The 18,440-nt window shown below is 42.1% G+C and overlaps 1 protein-coding gene across 2 annotated transcripts in view; it reads right to left on the bottom strand.

Moving 5' to 3' along the window:
* The window catches only part of LOC122539003 (neurotrimin-like), a 222,907-nt gene extending 205,229 nt beyond the window's left edge, over positions 1 to 17,678 (bottom strand). For both annotated transcript variants that reach the window (XM_043673562.1, XM_043673563.1), the window contains exon 1: positions 16,851 to 17,678. In XM_043673562.1, coding sequence (XP_043529497.1) covers positions 16,851 to 17,247 — 397 coding nt within the window. In that variant the 5' untranslated portion in view covers positions 17,248 to 17,678. The remainder of the gene's footprint in view (positions 1 to 16,850) is intronic.
* Positions 17,679 to 18,440: the final 762 nt, after the last annotated feature.

Genomic DNA, 18,440 nt, shown 5'->3' with positions numbered 1-18,440 from the left:
GGAATCATCGCTCGAATAGCAGAGGGGGCAGAAAACTGCCGAATTTTCGATTACCGCGTGACCGAGGTTCAATTCGATTTGCGAACAAGCGAGAAGTCGCCGTTTCACGTGGCTTTCAGCCTCCGGCAATTTACACGCATTTCTTCCATCTGTGTGCACGGCGAGTACGAACGGGTTGCTGCATCGGTACATACTCCCCCCTCCTTTGCAAGCGAACAGAAGTAGAGTGGTTGGAGGACGCGAACCAAGGGAACCCAGAGAGAGGAAAGAAGCGCACGGACTTTAATTCGCATTTTCGGATTTCCAATATCGTAAAGCGGCAAGGGAAGCGACGCTGTGCCACGGGTAATGCCTGACGTTCGATAAGGGTGGATCCTGCCGCGAAGGAGGAGATGGTTGGGGGTAGAACCGAACTCGAAAAGGGGTTATTTCGTGACTGCTGCTTGGTCTCCTTGCGTATTATCATATTTATAAGTTAGCCCGGCTCCTCGGGGAGATGCGAAAGAAAGAGGGGAAAAAGAGGAGAACACGACACGACGAGCCGATGGAAGGGTGGGATTCATGTAAAGTGTCGAACTTGGAGAGATCAGGTGCCGGTAAACCGAGTACCTTTGCATTTATACGTTTATACTGTTGATACTTAGAGATTCTAATCTGGAGGAGAAAGGTGTATACCTATTTTCTCTTGTTTCATTATTGCGGAGTCTTTTTAAAGGAATTTTCAAATGTGGCGAATGACAAAATGATTTGAGAGACGATTGTTAATTGGTTTACTTGGAATATGCTCATCGTCCATTGGTGTACACTCAAAATCTTAGGATAATTTTTATCTTTAATACTCGATGTTGACTGCAAATGGTAAAAGTTATTTCAAAAATTATCTATCATCAACAAAAATATTGGGAATTTGTAATAATTTTAATCTTCAATGTTAATATATTATTGAAATATCAACGCTCTACGGATCCTTTGATGTGTACAATATTATTTAATTTCACCAGTTTCGAAACAAATATGGTATTTATCCTATTCTTTGAATGGAAATGTATAATATATCATCTCTCGCATTGTGGCTATTCTAGAACGGAACCAAAATGATTTTGCAAATAATTTTAACGTTTGCCGAGTTCATTAAGACGGATCCGCGTAATTATTCAAATTACAGCCAGCGCAGGTAAAATTCAATTTGCGTAATTATTTCATACAAACTTATACAATAACTTTGTTTGATTTCGCGAGATAAAACGAGGAATTTTACGCGTGCCGTTAAATTATGAAATACTGCTTTCCTGATTAATATGGATTAACGTTCGAATTCGTTGCTAATACGAAAGAGATTACAGTACCGCATAAAAGAAGATCATAAAAGCGTAGTAAACAGAGAAATAATGATATTAACTCTTTGACCATTAAATCTGTAAGTCGTACAAATAATTATACGTTCCACGTTTTTAAAATTTATCACGCGAATAGTATTGTAATAGTATATGTGTATAAAAATGGAAAAATAACTGCACGTCAGATTTACAAAAGACAGTTTCACTCGGGTTTAACGACACGCGACAGATTTCTAAACGATCGTCGTTAAGGAAAGTTCTTTTTTTCTCATAAAAGAGAGACGAAGGGTAAGATAAACGCGTTACCATTCGAGGGGTAGTTTCGTACGTCAAGGGTAACGATTTCAATGCGGAGGGACACGGATCCCTTCCAATTCTATATATCTAGATTCGTGACGCGAATATCTATACGCCCTGTCTCTCGTCTGGCGAAAGATTAATCAAAAGATAATTTTCGTTAGTACCGGCAAATGCGTGGCAACACGTGTGAATGATATCCTTGGATTATTTAATCCCACAGGCGAGGAAAATATCATTCGACGACGCTTATTTCGAAATGAAAGAATGACCTAATTTCGAAGGAGAATAAATCGCGTTACATGTACTCCGTCGTGCATAGATACTACAATCGAACGTCTAGCGTAGTTTCATATTTTGTGTTCTTGTTTCACAGTTATAAATAAAAGAATATAAATTATATAGAACACTACAGTAGAAGTTTGTTTTCTGAGTGAGCTGTTTAGAAGCCATACTGGTCAACTCTATAAAAGAAAAGATATAAAAAGTTGATGTGATTCTTCAAAGTTCACGTTGAAACTTACGATTACTTGTATAATCTTCCTTTTGCTATTAAACTGACGTGAGACTGACGTACACCTTTTTTAAGAAGTTGAACGATAATTATATGCCTGGGCAATGAAATTAAAAAATTCATAAAAATGAAATTGACTTCTGAAAGGCTCAAACATAACATTGTATTTAATTGTTGTTGCTTGACTAATATTTTTATTTTCTGTTATATGGAATAATAACGAAAGAAGCAATTTTTATTTATTTATTTTTTAATTAATAAATAACAATGTACAAATTAAACTCTCGAAATGCTAGAACGAAGTTACGGATCACGATACGCGACTCGTAAAAGGAAAGAAAGTTCTCATCGCTCGCAAATTGAAAAAGTAACGACTGAAGTGATTAAACCTCCGTAGGAATTAATTTCTTTTCCCGAGCGTTGGAAGAATTATGTCATGAAACGATAATGAACCTCGACACCGAAATTTTATAGTCCTATCCGTCTTATCGATGGAAATTCGACTGTGCTTCATTTAGAGCAAAGTGTTTAATTTTCTCAATTGGGGTGAGAGACTCCTCTTATTATAAATTGTTTTAAAAATACTTCACGTTGAACAATACAAAAAACTTATCTTTCTCTGTCTTATTTCATAAACTATGGAATACACTCTAATATCGTTTTATACATCTACGACAACACGTTAATAATAATTTATCAGAATACAATTTCCTGAAACTTCACCTGAAAATATAAAATCGAGATGGAGGATGTAAGATTTATTTATTACGCGTTCAATATTTTATTCAAATAATTCTCAAATCCTGGCCTTCATTGTCCACCCATGGCCAAAGTTCAACACGTAGCTCGTTCTCTTCGAGTCTTGCTCGAAGGCAAGGCCCGAAAGCCCCGTCGAATTTACTGATTTTCACCCGTGGCACGAAGTCCGACGACCGAATACCGGCTCGTAACGAGGGGGCAAGCACTCACGAGCAGAAGACCATCGACCTGTCCGTCGTCGGAAAGATCGCGCGCCTCGTAAAAACGAGCGAGATGGTAGCAACGATCTCTAACTTTCTAACCGAATTGTTAACTCGGCAGCGAGCAGCAGCATCGAACGGACAGACAGAGGCAAACTTATCGGTTAACTCGACGGCAGCAGGGAAAGAAAAAAGGAGGAGAGTCGACGAGAGAGAGAGAGAAAGAGAAAGAGAGAAGGAGAAACCGAGCGAACAGAAACGAAGAGATAAGGCGAGAAGAGTGAAAGAAAAAGGATGGGCTTAAAGGAGGACGAAAAAAGAAAAATGTGCAGGGTGGAAGAGACTCGACGAGAGGTCTGATTTAGTAAACACGATTTGAATATCTGATTGCAGCCATGTACCTTTAAGGCTTGTACCCGTCTCCACGGTATTCCGCGGCTGCTTCGTGTAACTCGTCCTTAATTCCAACCTCTTCCCTGCGTTTTTTTTTTTCCCGTTCGTTCGTTCGATCTATTACCGGTCTCTGCTCGCAGGATTTTCTTGTCAATATATCGTGCGTGTTGTACGAAAACAGTTCAACGTTCAATTAACATTGCGATGAGACGCGACTGTCGCGCAGTTATATATTGGCCGAATTTGAAATTACACGACACTTCGAAGACATCATAAAAGTATTTAAACAGTCCAATGTCCATATTTACATATTTAAGATGATTATGTCAATACATTTACTAAATACATGTTTGCAATAAACATTTTGTCTATAATCTATCTTATCTATAAATATGTTATTTATTTTCAAATTCAGATTTATTGTCAATACGCGATTATAGTCGCGATATTCGAGCCTTGTTACAATGTTAATTAAATTACAATTTATACGCATTATAATTTATTGACAAAAAGTTTCCACAATCGTTCGAACATTTTCAACTGTGCTCAAAAGTGTTCTATGATAAACGTACGAGACTCAAGACTAACAAAATACCCAAATCAGATACGTTCCAATGGGAAAGTATCTACGTGCTAATCAAAGAAGAAAATGCTAAAAAAATTAACCAAATGTTCACTGAAACAAATTGTTGATTGTAAAACGGGGTTATTAAAAAAGAAAAAAAATGATAAACGTACGAATTAAGTTACAACTCGGAATTATTTACATTTTGTGACGCGATAGCGAAGATTATCGTCCCACCTCGTCGCACCGTAAACTCTTGTATTTCCATAAGAATTTAATAACACCACAAAGCAACGCCAATTAATATACTTTTTTCTCCCCTCTCGGAAACCCATCCATTGCACCGAGGCGGCAACCCTCAAAGGAAAGCATCCTCGTACCACGGTCTTTCTCCTTCTGTTTTCCATCATCAACGCCGCTAGTTTTCCACTTCCTTCCTCCGAAAACCCCGTCGTCGTCGACTGTTAACGACGTAATAAGAATTATATCCTCGGACCGGATATAATATCTCGCGATCCGTACTACTTTGGCTTTCACAGATTGGCAGAAACGTTGGATTGTGTCGTGGCTCGGCGCCGCGCGACGGAGAAACAACAACGAGAAGACGAAGACGAAGACGAAGAGCGAAGAGGAGGAGAAGGAGGTGGTGGAGGAAGAGGACGACGACAGGACCAGCGACAAAAGGGAAAGACTGGAGATGGCGTGTAATTAATAAATCCAGCGGCATCAATGGTTTTCTTGCGAGCGGCTTTCCAGACGCGAATTATAAACGTCACGCCCCCGTCCTTGTAATTGCTTTAACCGTGTGCCCTTTATCGCGATAAATTTCATTTCGCCGTCCTAATGTTTGTCAACCGTTATACTTTACCTCGCCCCGTCGTTACCGCCACCGTTACTTTTTGTTTCGCCATGATCCCTCGTAATTTAATCCTTCATCCCCGCCCGCCTCTAGGATACCGGCAGTGATACCAGCTTTTCGTAAGTGAAAATTGATCGAAGAAAGAAAATTAATTAATTAATGCATACATTGCTGATAATCATTGGATCATTTTCGTATATTTTTATCTCTTCATTTGACAATGAATGCCTTGTTTAAGATGTTTCAGACTATCGTTTGCTATTTGCACGCTACATTTTTATCTAGAATGAAAGACAGCTATAAATCAGATCACTATCAGCTCCGAATTTGATCCTCGGAGGATCAAAAATTTGTCGTTAAGTAACAAAATTTCGAACAAAAGATAAATAAAGCTGTTTACGCTTTCTGGCGACGCCCTCGGAACTGATCGATTCATAAAACGAACTCGATGGGCTAGCGGTTCGTGTTTGCGCGGCATCTACATATTTTAATTGATCGGCCTGTACTCAGAGCCATGTAATCAAAACCCTCTCAAAGAGAGTTCATGAAATTTCAATGTAACGACATTAAATACGCGGTTACGATTCAAAGGGGCTGTACAACTGCGAACATTCGTCCAGCACCGGGTGAATCTGCAAATAATATTCGAGAACACGAGTTTTCTCCCTCGTTCGAACGTACCTAACTCTTCGAGGAGCGTAAACGACGAGCGGAGAACACTTGCCTCCTTTCGCAGAGCCAATAAATTGCTGCACTTCCCGAAGACCGGATTCGAAAAGTCTCCGTAGACCTCTTACTCAATTCGAGTCGACTCGACTCGTCTTGTCACGGACTAACGGAGCCAGACATTGTCTTACCAAGAGAGGGATCATAAACGGAGATTTTTTTTTTTTTTAAAGAAGGTATAAGTCGGAATTCATCAAGAACCGAGGTAATTTATTATAACGTTAAATATAAAAATACTTGACTGATGCAATATTTATGAAACATTCTGTAAAACAGAATTATGAAACTTTTGTAGAATTATGTCATTACGTTATAAATAGTAAAATTTCTTGAAATTTTGTGGAATTGCATTATATAATTACATCCTGGTGAAAAATTTTCGAACAAACACCTTGGAACTTTTCAGGTATAATTACATTTGTTTGAAGTACATATATGGAAAAATAAGAATTCGTTTGAGTTCTAAATGAAGCCTTGGTTTCCCGGATTATTTGCAAAATATAATTTTTTCGCTCGTAAGAGAAAAAATTATTAATCGCGGTCAATTTATTCCAACTGAAAATCTACCAATTAATAATTATCATAAACAAGCTCTTAGTTTTCTAATTATATATTGAACACATAATTAGTTAGATAAGTGTAGAAAATAAAATTTATACGAATGTCGAACGTATTTCTATAATAATTTCTTAATTAATTTTAATTAATTAATATTTTTAATTAATATTTAATTTTAATTCAGATAGTTTTTACTACGAAGAAATAAACTGGATCAGAACCGACCGCGATGCATGCGAAAGCGTCGAACACTTGTTTTTAACACTTTGAAATAGATCAAAGAGGCGGGAGAACGAATATAGAACGATACGGCGGAAGAAACAAGTAAGAAAATAAAAATGGAAGCAAAGAAGCGAGTAAGTTGGACACAGAGATTGAAAGAATTATAATTTTACGGGTGATTACCACAGTGAAAATATTCAGCAGTTTTGTTAAATCGGACGAAACAGACCTCATCGGAGGTTTCCGGAAATTTATTTTAAATTGGATGTACTTTGTGAACGAAGAAACTGTAATGCTATCTGTCGTGGTGTTTTACGTCGTCGCAATTTCGCGATACAATCTTCCGGGCCCGTTATTGGACCACGATGGCTGCGTTTAATTACTTGCCGACCGTTATCGTCCAGATTTTACTTTGATGACGAATAATAATACGTTATCGCAGATAAATTCGTTTCGAACAGAAGGATAAATTTCGGAAAGAGAATATTATTTCACGGATCGCTGTGAAATCGCGATATAACCAGAGATTCAATAAAATAATGGTACATTAAGAAAATTTCTTATTAATACGTGTTTGACGTTACGTGAAACCAGGCGTTACGTTTGGAACGAAATATCTAATTTTTGAAAAATATTGTACCTGTATTCTTGTATATATTATATTATTTTCATTTTATTTAACGCTCAAGCGGTATCGTTAAATCGGTATGACTATAACAATTTAAAGAATTTAATTTAACTCTGTACAACTGAAAGATCAGTAAATTAAATTGAATGCGAGGAATCAAGAGTAAGAGATTAATATGCAACAAAATTAGTTCAATGGTTCGAACCATTCTCGAAAGATATGTAAGAGAAGCGTGGAGCGATTTGGTCGGGCGTTCCAAATGCAAAAAAATTCTTTCCATTATTTTGTCCCACCCCTGTATCCGACGAATATTCGCTAGAAGATTTTGAAATTACCTCGGATCAACTTTCGGTACGAAACGTTCCGAATAAACAGTCGTTCTTATCCGTCCGCCGTGACAAAAGCTGATCGAATAATTCGAAGTTATCCGCAAAGGCGAAGGCGAAATCCCATCGAATCGACCCCTCTTCGCGAATACACACGGTTAGTTCCAAGTCAAACGGCACCGCGTAACGCCAAAGCGAAACAAAGAAAACGAGTCGAGGCCGAGACCGAAAAACCTCCGCGAGGAAAACAAAGAGGAACGCGGAGAGTAAAGCGACCGGAGAGTAGAGGAACTTCAAAGAGTCGGTGGTGGCCGAGCTGGGGTAACTCCGAAGGGGGAGAAAGACTGGAAGCTCTCTAGCCACACGTAGAAATACGGGATCGGGGTGTGGCGGGCGATGCAACGACACAAGGGGGAGAAAAAGAAAGGCGGAGGAAAAAAAAAAGGGAAACACGATGGAAGAGGAAAGACAAAAACGATAAGAAGGAAAACGGATAAAACGGAGGGAGAAGCTGGCGGTGGTCAACAGAGGCGCAAAGGTGGAAGACTGCGGACGAAAGTAAGCGAAAGGGGAAGAGGAAAACGAGAGGATGAGAAAGCCTCCGAGTATTTCGCCAACTTGGTAAGCCGAGTTGAGATCGTCCGCGTGAGGATTTCTCCTTGAAAGATGTACACACATACACACACAGAGGCACACGCTGCTTCCTTCTCTACCCTTCTCTCCTGTGTTCATCTACCCTTATTCGTTCATCTCTTTTTTCCTCGATCGTGTAGCTTTGTCACGCCACGGACGCAAGTTTTTCGCAAACAGATTAAAGACATCGAGACTGGTCGACGACAGCCACTGCATACAACGTATCCAGGATCCAAAGAAAGAGAGAGAGAGAGAGAGATAGAGAAGAAGCGGTATACGAGTTGGGTGATAGAGGCGAAAACGGTGTTATTTCGAGCATGCCATTATTTTGAACCCGATTCAACGAACGCTCGCACGAAAGAACGGTTATGCGGAGAGGTGGTCGTGTTTCCACAGCGAGATCCACGGCTCTGATGTTTACGGCTACGGAATCGGGGGAAACTCGAATCGGAAACAGATACGGGGTTGCCTTCGTCGAGTTCCAACTCCCGTCGAACGGTAATGGAAAATCATTTCGCCGGTTGAAGACGGAACAGGTCTTGGAATATCTGCGCGCCTCTCGCGATTTACAAACATTGTCGCTCGATTCGTTCCCCCGTGATTTTTAGCTGTGTGCTCGATCGACGCGTTTACTCGCGGCTCAAGTGTCGCCGACTTCTGAGCGTGCAACTCGTAAACGCCGACTTACGACGGTGCGACTACTGGAGAATATGAAAATTTTCCCGATCCAGAGTCTATTTAATCGACGTTACCGAAGAAACGCATGGAAACTGTTTTACGAATTGATGCCAATATTGAAGACGTTAATGATAGAAATATATTTGTTGAAATTAACAAATGTATTAAAATAAGTTCCTTTTCTTTTATAACGCGACATCTGCTGTCATCCAATACTTTTTCAAAATCGCCTAATTTTTCGAAATCGCTAAAAGATTCTTCCAATTTACCAAAAAAAAAAGAAAAAAGTTGCCATAAGGAAGCAACGACGAAACAAACACAACGATGATAAACGAGTCGCCGAGCTAAGTCACTAAGTGAGCAATAAAGGTAGCAATATCGGTGCGGGGTTTCTATCAGCGGACAGCCGCAACGTATCAGGGTCCATCACGTATCCTAACGGGGGTTGCACGCGGCGCAACGCGATATAAACTCCGGGTAAATCCCGGCCCGGAAACGACACACGCCTCGCTCCAGCAAAGTATCGTTTCCCCGTTCCTTCGAAAATTGTCTACATTACGAAGTCCGCGCGTATCCACTTCGGGACTTTATAAGATACGAGATTAAGAGGTTCCACCAGCCCGGAGGCTTCCTTCTTCCCTCTATTGTCTGCCACGTGTCCCCGACTCTCCGCCCATTCCCTCACGTTTTCCCACGAACGAACCGTTCCGTGGAATACACGGCCTCGTTCGAGACTCAGGGGAGGCCGGGAGAGACGCGGAATAAGAAGAACAGGAGAAAAGAACGATCCGATGACTGAGCCATGATCAAAGATAATTTCCGATCAAAGATTAAGGATTACTCCCGTGGGCCACGTGGTCCGTCTAGGAATCAAAGTCCGACGAAATATAAAATGCATGAAGCGAGAATCCCCGGAGGGCTGCCCGCCACCGGAACAACCCCTCCCTCGCGTACGTACGCCCGACCGTCTGCAAATAGAGATGGGATCGAGTACCTCGCAAGTAGATTCCAACCTTTTAAAGTGGGATTTCCTATAAACGACAGCGTCTCGACGCGCGTGTCGGGGATTTCTCGCCGGACGGAACGATTTCCCCCCCGATCTTCCTTCTCGCGCCATTTTCAATTGCCGCGTCTGCGTCGCGGGCAAAGATATTTATAACAAAGATATAATGAATATTCAGACGATACATTTTTGTTAATCTAGAAAATCCCCATACGAATGATTGATGACGTTCCAGACTTTCGCAAGTACGCGTTTCCCAAATGTTGCGGTTGTGTCCACGAGCTCACCTTGTAAGAAAAATATTCAACTTCAGCTCGCTAAGAAACAAGCAATAGTTCGTTAATAGTTAGTTAAAGTATCGCAGTAAACGTGATGGAAACTTCAGTAACAAAAGATATTCGATAAAAACGAATCCTTGGAATTACTTTTCATAGTCATAATTTCAAAAAATAAAATTTGATGACTGGAAAAAGTGGCGTCGACAGCAACTTTTAAGGTGTAACCTAACTTAAACCTAACCTAAACCTAAGAAAGGCTCCGAAAGACCCACGTGGCTTTTGTTCGATCACCGAACGCGCTTATTTAACAACGGAGAAAAAAATATCCACGTGACGATCGACCGGACACACTTCTTGGTCAGCTTGGTCTCCATTATTCTCGCGGCAATTAGCACAAACGGAAAAAGAGCATCAGAGTTATTCAGCCATGAATTTTCCATCCTCTTTTGTTCGGCCGTTTATCTTCTAACATGAGGCAGGAGCGGAGTAGAAACGGAGATATTTCACGATAATCGGATGAGAGCAGATGAATATTCAGGAACGCGTACGTGCGCGAAAAGAGAAAAGTACGATAATCCGCGGGCGTTGGCCCGCGTCTCTGAATTTTTAACAATTTTCTTCCACCGAAGGCCAAACGCGAGAGAAATCACACACGATCGTTACGTTTCTCGCGTGTCTTCGCGATCGTTTTGTTACGTAGGAAGGAAATTAGGTTAACGCTTTAATAGATAATCATTCGCGTGTTGGCGTTTCTATCGCCACAAATACAATTATCAAAATAAACTGGATACAGGTGAAAATAAGGAGAGTATTACATACATAGCAAGAATATTTTAAACAACACACGCAAGTAGATAGTTGCGGTAACTGAAAAACTGACTGTGTAAATGTAATTAAAAATTCACGATTGATATTGTATTGTTGGTTTGATATTATTTATTGATAAATGTTGTTCTCTATATCGTACTATTTATACACTTTTTTTATATTTGTTTTATATCATATAATCGTTGGTATACTAAAGTAGAGTGTGTTGCAGATTCTTGCAAATTTATAAGAAATTTTTAAGTGCAAAATTGCACGAGCATACGGTACAAAAAAGTATATAACTTTTTACTTTCACAAATACGAATCTTCATAAAAAGCCCGCAGTCGAAATCATCGAACAAACCTTCGCCCCTAAACGTTTCTAGCCCCTAAATGCGACTCCTCCTATTCCCCATAAAACGGACGTAGCGTCGAAATATTTTTCCATGGCGGGAGGGGAGGTCCGCGATTATCCTCGAATTAAGCGAGAAACCCACGGATGCTTTCGTAAAAGACGAACAAGTGTCCGAAACGCGTATGGAAATCGTTGGTATTTTTGCCACGTAGAGCGCAGGCTCCGAACGAGCCACACGTTAGATATTAGATTTAGCGCGCTTACAACTGTCGCTGTGCCTAATTAGGGGTGTGCTCCCCTAGCGAAGCAGATGGTAGCCCTTAGGCGACCAGATAATTTCATAGAGAGAGGGCCGTTCGAGGGTTTGGAACGATAGCTGCTCGAAGAAACCGTTATACGGTGGAAAATAGAGAAAGGAACGGCACACGGACCGAGATACCGAGGCAGTAACGAATAATACAACGAACGTGTAAGGGGTGAAGAAGAAGAGGAGGAGAAAGAGGAGGAGGAGGAGGAAAAGGAGGAGCAAGGGATAAAGGACGGAAAGCGGAGGGAATGCGAGAGATAAGCAAACTTGAGAATAGATTCCGAGGTAGAGATGTATGCTCGCGGCCCGACTCGCCAAGCGAGACGTTTGTTATCAAACTCCTTTAATAATTCATCGAAATTAGATAATACCGCAGGTGGGTAGAGAAATATAGACCGAGAAATTTGCCGACTTAAACGTGCTGGGAACAAAGCGGCCGAATCGATCCCGAAAACCGTTTCACTTGTCGTTCGTCGCGAGATCTGGTAGTAAAACAATGAGAGCATTTCTGTATTGTCCGTTCTAGGAACTATCCGTTCTTTCGTGCTCTCGTTGAATAGTGATCGACATTCGAGTTTCATTCGGTTAGTACGAAGTTCTTCAATACTGTGGAAAGTCGAATCACTTCAAATATAATTTGATAGTTTAAATATAATTTAAAATTCTTGAAGGTGTTGGTTAGTCTTGAATTCTGAAAGTAACTGACATATATTGACGTAGGTATATCTTTTAAGATTTGCTTCGATGTGTTACGTTAACGATATTGCATTTGAGGTGAAGCATTAAAAATGATTGTAAAATATTGAATATTCATTATCTATCAAGATGTTCAAAATCTTCAGGAGCTTTAAAAGATTCGAATATCGTATGCATGTAGGTATTATATATAAATATACACTAAATATACACTATTATGTGATATATTTGTTTCAAATATTAAATATTTTATATAAGATTTCGAGGATTTCCTAAACTAAAGGATACGTACTGAATATCGTAGTAAAAGATTTATTAACACACGTGCCACGTTCATTTCAGTACACGTTCAAAACCACGATTTCTAATTTGATTCAAGCGATTCAAAGTGCTCCGTAGGTAGTAGCGAGTACGAGAGAGAGCATGGGAATTGAATAATCACCGCATAAAATACGCGTTCGATCGGCGGTCAGCGAGTGCATGATAATGGCGCTTCCGTGCTTTCGACTTCGAAAAACCGGCAATATGGCCAGTGAAACGGTCGTAAAAACGATTGCATTCAGAAAACGTCGACGGTACGAAACGTTGTTCGATATATGCGCATTATTTCGCTAAAGTCTCTTGGATTCACCGGCCATCGAATAACCACGATGTCCGGGGGATGTAGCTTTGATATATTTGATATATTCATGGATAAAAATGAAGTAACGAGCTATTATCGAGGCATACATTTTCGATTTTTTTCGAAAATTCCGGCCATCTCAAAAGAATAAACGCGTGAAAAAAAGGGACAGAGCTTCGTCAAGAAATTTAAATTTCAATGTTGGAGAAAGAATGATTAAAATTTCATTTTCATTGAAAGAAATTCAGTTTTAGTTATGGATATTTTAGTCTGTTGATAAAGAAACAGCATTGATCTTAATTAGCTGTATTTAAGAAAATTAACAAAGTGATTTGTTAAGCCAACTATGATACGACGCTTGTTGAATTCATTTCAGTTAATAAAATACTATTGTGTTTGCTTGGTGCGTATAAAATAAAATCAGCAATTTCAATTCGAGTCACGAACACGAACACGTTTCAGTGAATTTTAGATGTTTTTTCATACTCACGATCGAAAACCAGTTTCGCCAGTGGTGGCGCGAAACGTAAGATTCGAATCAAGGAAATTCAAGAAAAGCTAGTGAAACGCAGAAGGAGAAGCACCGCGGTTTCGGTTAACTGCCGTTAATCTCCGGGACGAAACTCGGCTCGGTGCGGCAGCAACAGCGCCGGGTAATAAAATAGTCGCGAAAACGAAACATATCGCGAATTACTCGACAACGTATGAATAACGCGTGGAGAACGGGCAAACGCGAGAATTACCACGCCGGTTTTCTCTTAGCCGCGGCGGTCGGTAAATCATCGTGCCGCGAATACGGAAATGCCGGAGTGAGAAAGCGAAATCGGGGAGCAAAGCGGGCGGGAGAAAACAAACGGGAAAACAAACGAGACGACGAAAAGTGAAACGGCGCAGTGGGGAGGGGAAACAGAAGGAAAAGACGGCAAGGGAGACAAACAGAAGGTGGGTTCGAACGACGAGAGCCACCGTGTCACTGACGACCGCACTATATTACCACGGAATTTATTATCGAGCGCGGCGCGTGGTTCGCGTCCCCGTGACCGCGAAAAATGTTAATTGCCGAAAGTTAAACGCGCGAGACACCGACGAAAGTCGACCAGCTGAGGACCGAAACTGGCGAGTGGGGGTGACGCGAAAGAAAAGTGCCTCGAACAGCGTGCGAGTATAGCGCCACGGCTACATTAGGGCCAATTCATTTGCATGCACTTTTACGTCACGTTCCGCCTTCAAAAAATATTTATCACCGGCGGTTTCGCCGTGACGCCTCGCTTATGAATTATGCATAGGAAGGCGCGGTGATCTAGTAGCTCATTCCCGGCCGCAATTTCGCCATTGAAGTGTAATTTCACCGGCCTCGGTATTAGAACCGAAACGAGCTTTTTGCGACAGGGCGCCGCAACGCGCCGACTGGAAGACCATGACCATCGCTGCTTGCAGAACTATCTGCGCAACGTAGAGTACAAAGGAACTCTGCTCGACACGTCCCGCGGACAAAGGACTCTCGGCCAGAGATTGTTTCGCCGTTCGCGGGATGAATTTAACGCGCGAAAATGGCCAGAATTGAATTACCACCGGAGGGGTAATACTCTTTGAGTGTTTAGGCGACTGGCCAAACGATTCGGCGGCGAGAGGATTTCTTTTCGCTTTGATACCCTCCCGAGGGCAGTTTCGAGAAAAATTTCGTGAGAAACGGGAGATTTGAAAGCAGCAGCTCGAACGAAAGCGACGCATAAATCTAGCTTACACGCTCGCGCGTCTGAATTATTTCTACGAGAGCACACGGCACGCGCTGCACGTGTCATTAAGGTCCGTTCAAATATTCAAGCTTAACTCGGTGCGTTTTCTCTCTCTCTCTCTCTCTTCTGCTCCGTTCTCCGGCGCTCAACGTTTGATTGCATATTTACGAGCGGCGGTATTCGGTCGCGCGAAGAACAGCCACCGTTAATACGTGACTGTGTACTTTTATAGCGTCATTCGTCATGAGCCTCCGACCGCTGAAAATCATACGTGATGCAGGTACGTAAAACTTCGAATGAATGATTTACACGGCAGTCGCGTGTGAATTCACTCGATGAGTTTATTCTCGCGTGGATGGATCCTAACAGGCAGAAAGATTCTCTGATTGTAGTTTTCTTTCTCTTTTTTCTTTTATTTTTTTTTTTTTTTATTTTTTTTTTTTTTTTTTTTTTTTTTTTTTTTTTTTTTATTTTTTTTTTTTTTGTGCGTGTGAGTGTGTTTCTCGTAAAAATTCGGTGTAAACGATTTTTAATAGTGATTTCTCTGAGCCGCTTTTCCAATAGCTGTTTTATTATTTACAACGTGTGTTCGGTTATTTACAACGTGTCTCCCGTCTTTATGCGAAAGAGCAAAACGATTGAATTATTAATGAACTGTTAAGTTCATAACAGGCGAAATTAATCTTAAAAATTATTCGCTTTCAGATACGAGAGGGAAAAATAGAGTCTTCGCGTTTTTCATTTTCTATAATACGAAGGAACAAAATGAAAATTCAATCGTTTAATCCATCAAGAATCAAGCAAGTGGATTCTTGAAATTTCTTCTCGTGGCTCCGATATTAAAGTATAGAATTAAAATATAGATGGTATAGGTCGATTTTCAAAAAGAATTTCAAATGACATACTGCAACGTCGATCGTTAATAAGTTAACGTTCACCAATTAAACTGAAACTTGTGATTCTGTGCAACATATAATACATTATAATAATTTAACACACTATAATTGTATAATTATATAATAACTTGACTGACCTGAAATGCTTTTTCATACGCCAAACGATACAAAAATCCGCAAATCAACAAAGATAGATCTGTTATATCGCGATACTCGTAATTCGACAAATCTTTCACTCGATTTTACGATTTCAAAGGAATTATTCCGAAACAAACGCTTTTGAAAAGCGTCGGTGTTGTTTCGCCGCTCGTACACGTTTCACTCGAAAATCACAATTTAACTAATATCCATCGATGGAAATTTTGCCATCATTGGAAATTTTTGGATGGGAATTCCAGTTCGATTTTCGCGGGAAAGTGGAAGGGAGGAGAAAACAAAAAAGAAAGAGTTGATTAACGGAGACGGGAGCTACTTTGTTTTTATCGTCATCGATCCGGCCGCGATATCGCGAGATATTTATTTCCCACCGATGAAACGCCCACGCCCACTGACGCGTTCTATTACGACCCGCTATAATTTCCGGCAACACTTTACGCCGCTGTCGGCTTCCTGATTTAACGTAGTCAAAATGAAATCCGAGATTACGCGTTGATCGAACGTGCGCGTTCAAATAGATGGATCGCGCGGCGAATAGGGTCGAAGAGATGGAACGTACGGCGGGCTGTTTGTATTTATTATATCTACATCGATCGTGATGAAGTTTACGATATAGGTAAACTCGAATCGGAGAGCAGCGGTCTGCAGTGATGACCCAGCCAGCGTCGTGGCTGCCACGTCGCCTATAGTTGAAATAAACAATAATACAACATAGTCCGAGGCGTATGAAAGCGATTGCATTGCGATCTTGAAACAAAGGTGCGACACTGTTCGCTCATTTGAGAACGTTGTCAATGGAATTCAATAGCACCGCGCCGGAAAATTGATTTCGAGAGAGAGAGAGTTTGACTAATGCTGTTTATCGCGCTTTTGGAAATTTGAGCCGCTAGTTGAGGCGAATAGTGGACACGCGAATTATAACGTGGACGTGCGTAAGAAGAGTTTGCACATCGTTTGTATTATATACTGCTTTTATATACTGCTTAATTGCTATCGTATCGTTCAATTGTACTTTCATAAAGTTTGTTACTATACTGATACAGAACAAAGTTTAGAACCTAATAAAACATAGTTTTATTGGAAAATGGAGATGTGCAAATACTTTCACAGCCGCTGTATAATAGAAAGTTGTATAACACACAGCACGTTTGAAAAGACAAGTTACGATAATTTCAATGGATCACTTGTCTAAGAAGATTGAACACGAGCCAATATTTTAAATCGTCCAAAGACATTTCGAGCCAGTCAAGTTTGGAAAGAAAAAGGAAGAGAGAAGAACGACGCAGGAAATTCACTCACCATTGTTGGCAGCAAACGTTGGCCGAGTGTCCAGCAGCAGGAGGCACACGACGACGAAGATTGCGGCCATCCTGGGCACGACGTTGGAAACGGTTTCCTTGCTACCTCTAACAAGCACCAATACTTTCCGCTGCAACTTGGCGAACCCGTTGACACAAGCACGATCCGCGTACGATCCGCATCCGCAACGAACAGGCACACCAACAGAGTCCCTCGCCTCCTCCGACAGTTCGTACGAACTTTCAAGGTCGTCCTGCCACTCGCGAAATGGTCCACACCGGCGTTCGTCCGCGCACGCACGCCCGCTCCGATCTGAAAGTGATTTGTCGGTGAGAACCGGTGAGATCAGCATCCGCCGGAAACGTTCTCCAGATGGCCCATCCGGACGACCTTCCATCGAAACGGATCAGTGGCCGATCGTTCACGACGTTCCACACCACACTTTCGCTCGACGGCACCGCTTAAGTCAAGATTTTGTAAAAGATCACGTCTCTGCAGCGCATCCTAACATCAGTCACTGTTCACGCGGCGGCGAGAAAGATCGCGACTCGTGAGCGCGCTATCGATCGAACGTCCCTTCGATCGAACCCACCCCTCTTCACCTTTACAGTGGGAACCGAGACTGCTTTACGAGACGAAGGAATTACGTTTACAAAGACGGACGTTGGGACGAACGCGACCACGGTCGATCGACGGAGGACGATCCTCGATCAACCAAAGGGGTGCGAAGAACGATTGGAAAGCACGTTCGCGCGATCGTCGAACGACGACGATAGTTCCCACGACTGCACGCACGGGACGCCCGGCGTCGACTGGCGTCCTCGGGCACAGAGGGGACAGCCGCGGTTCAGACCAGACGTGCACACGCCGACGTCCTGGCGTCGCGGCGCATATCTCCTCCACCCCCGTAGGAGATCTCTCACCCTTTGGCGAGGCAAGCCAATCGCCGCTTAGGAGTCGCCGCCCATCGTATCGCGGGGGCGGCACCGCCCCCGAATTAAGATTTTCGACTTTTCTTAGTCCCGACCCGTACCGACTAAAGCATCGCCCGCACCTCCGCGGTTATTTCTTTCCCTTTCTATCTCTCTGTCTCTGAATCTCTCTCTCTCTCTATCTCTCTCTATCTCACCCTTACGCCGCCGCCGGTTTTCCAACCGATCCGACTTTCGCGGTACGTTTCACACGCGCGCACACGCCGCGCCGGGTTCAACATGCGAGCAACGTGCTGCTGCACAGCCGGCGGAAAAGGAAACCGTCAAGAACGCGGCTAATTTCGATCTTCCAGCGGGAAATACGCTGCTGCCTGGTTTCACTCGTGCCTCGGCTGACGGGATACTGCTATTACGACGGACGAGCACGCAAGATTACGACGCGGACGCGACGCAACCACCCTAAGCATCGGACTGGCCGAAACGTGAATTCTCACTGCCTGCTTTGCTTGTTTTCATAAGCGACCAGGCGAGACTTTTTGTCAGCGAGTTCGTAGGAAACGAGGCCTCGTTGCGCAGACATCAGCAGCCGGCTGTTTTGCGTTGCTCACGTTTTTTGTGTTGGAACAGCGCTAATCTTGTACAATGGAATTCTTGGAAT

Source organism: Frieseomelitta varia, unplaced genomic scaffold, assembly GCF_011392965.1.
Source record: "Frieseomelitta varia isolate USP_RPSP 00005682 unplaced genomic scaffold, Fvar_1.2 scaffold_185, whole genome shotgun sequence".
NCBI classification, from domain to species: domain Eukaryota; kingdom Metazoa; phylum Arthropoda; class Insecta; order Hymenoptera; family Apidae; genus Frieseomelitta; species Frieseomelitta varia.
This window is presented reverse-complemented; position numbering and strand designations above follow the sequence as displayed.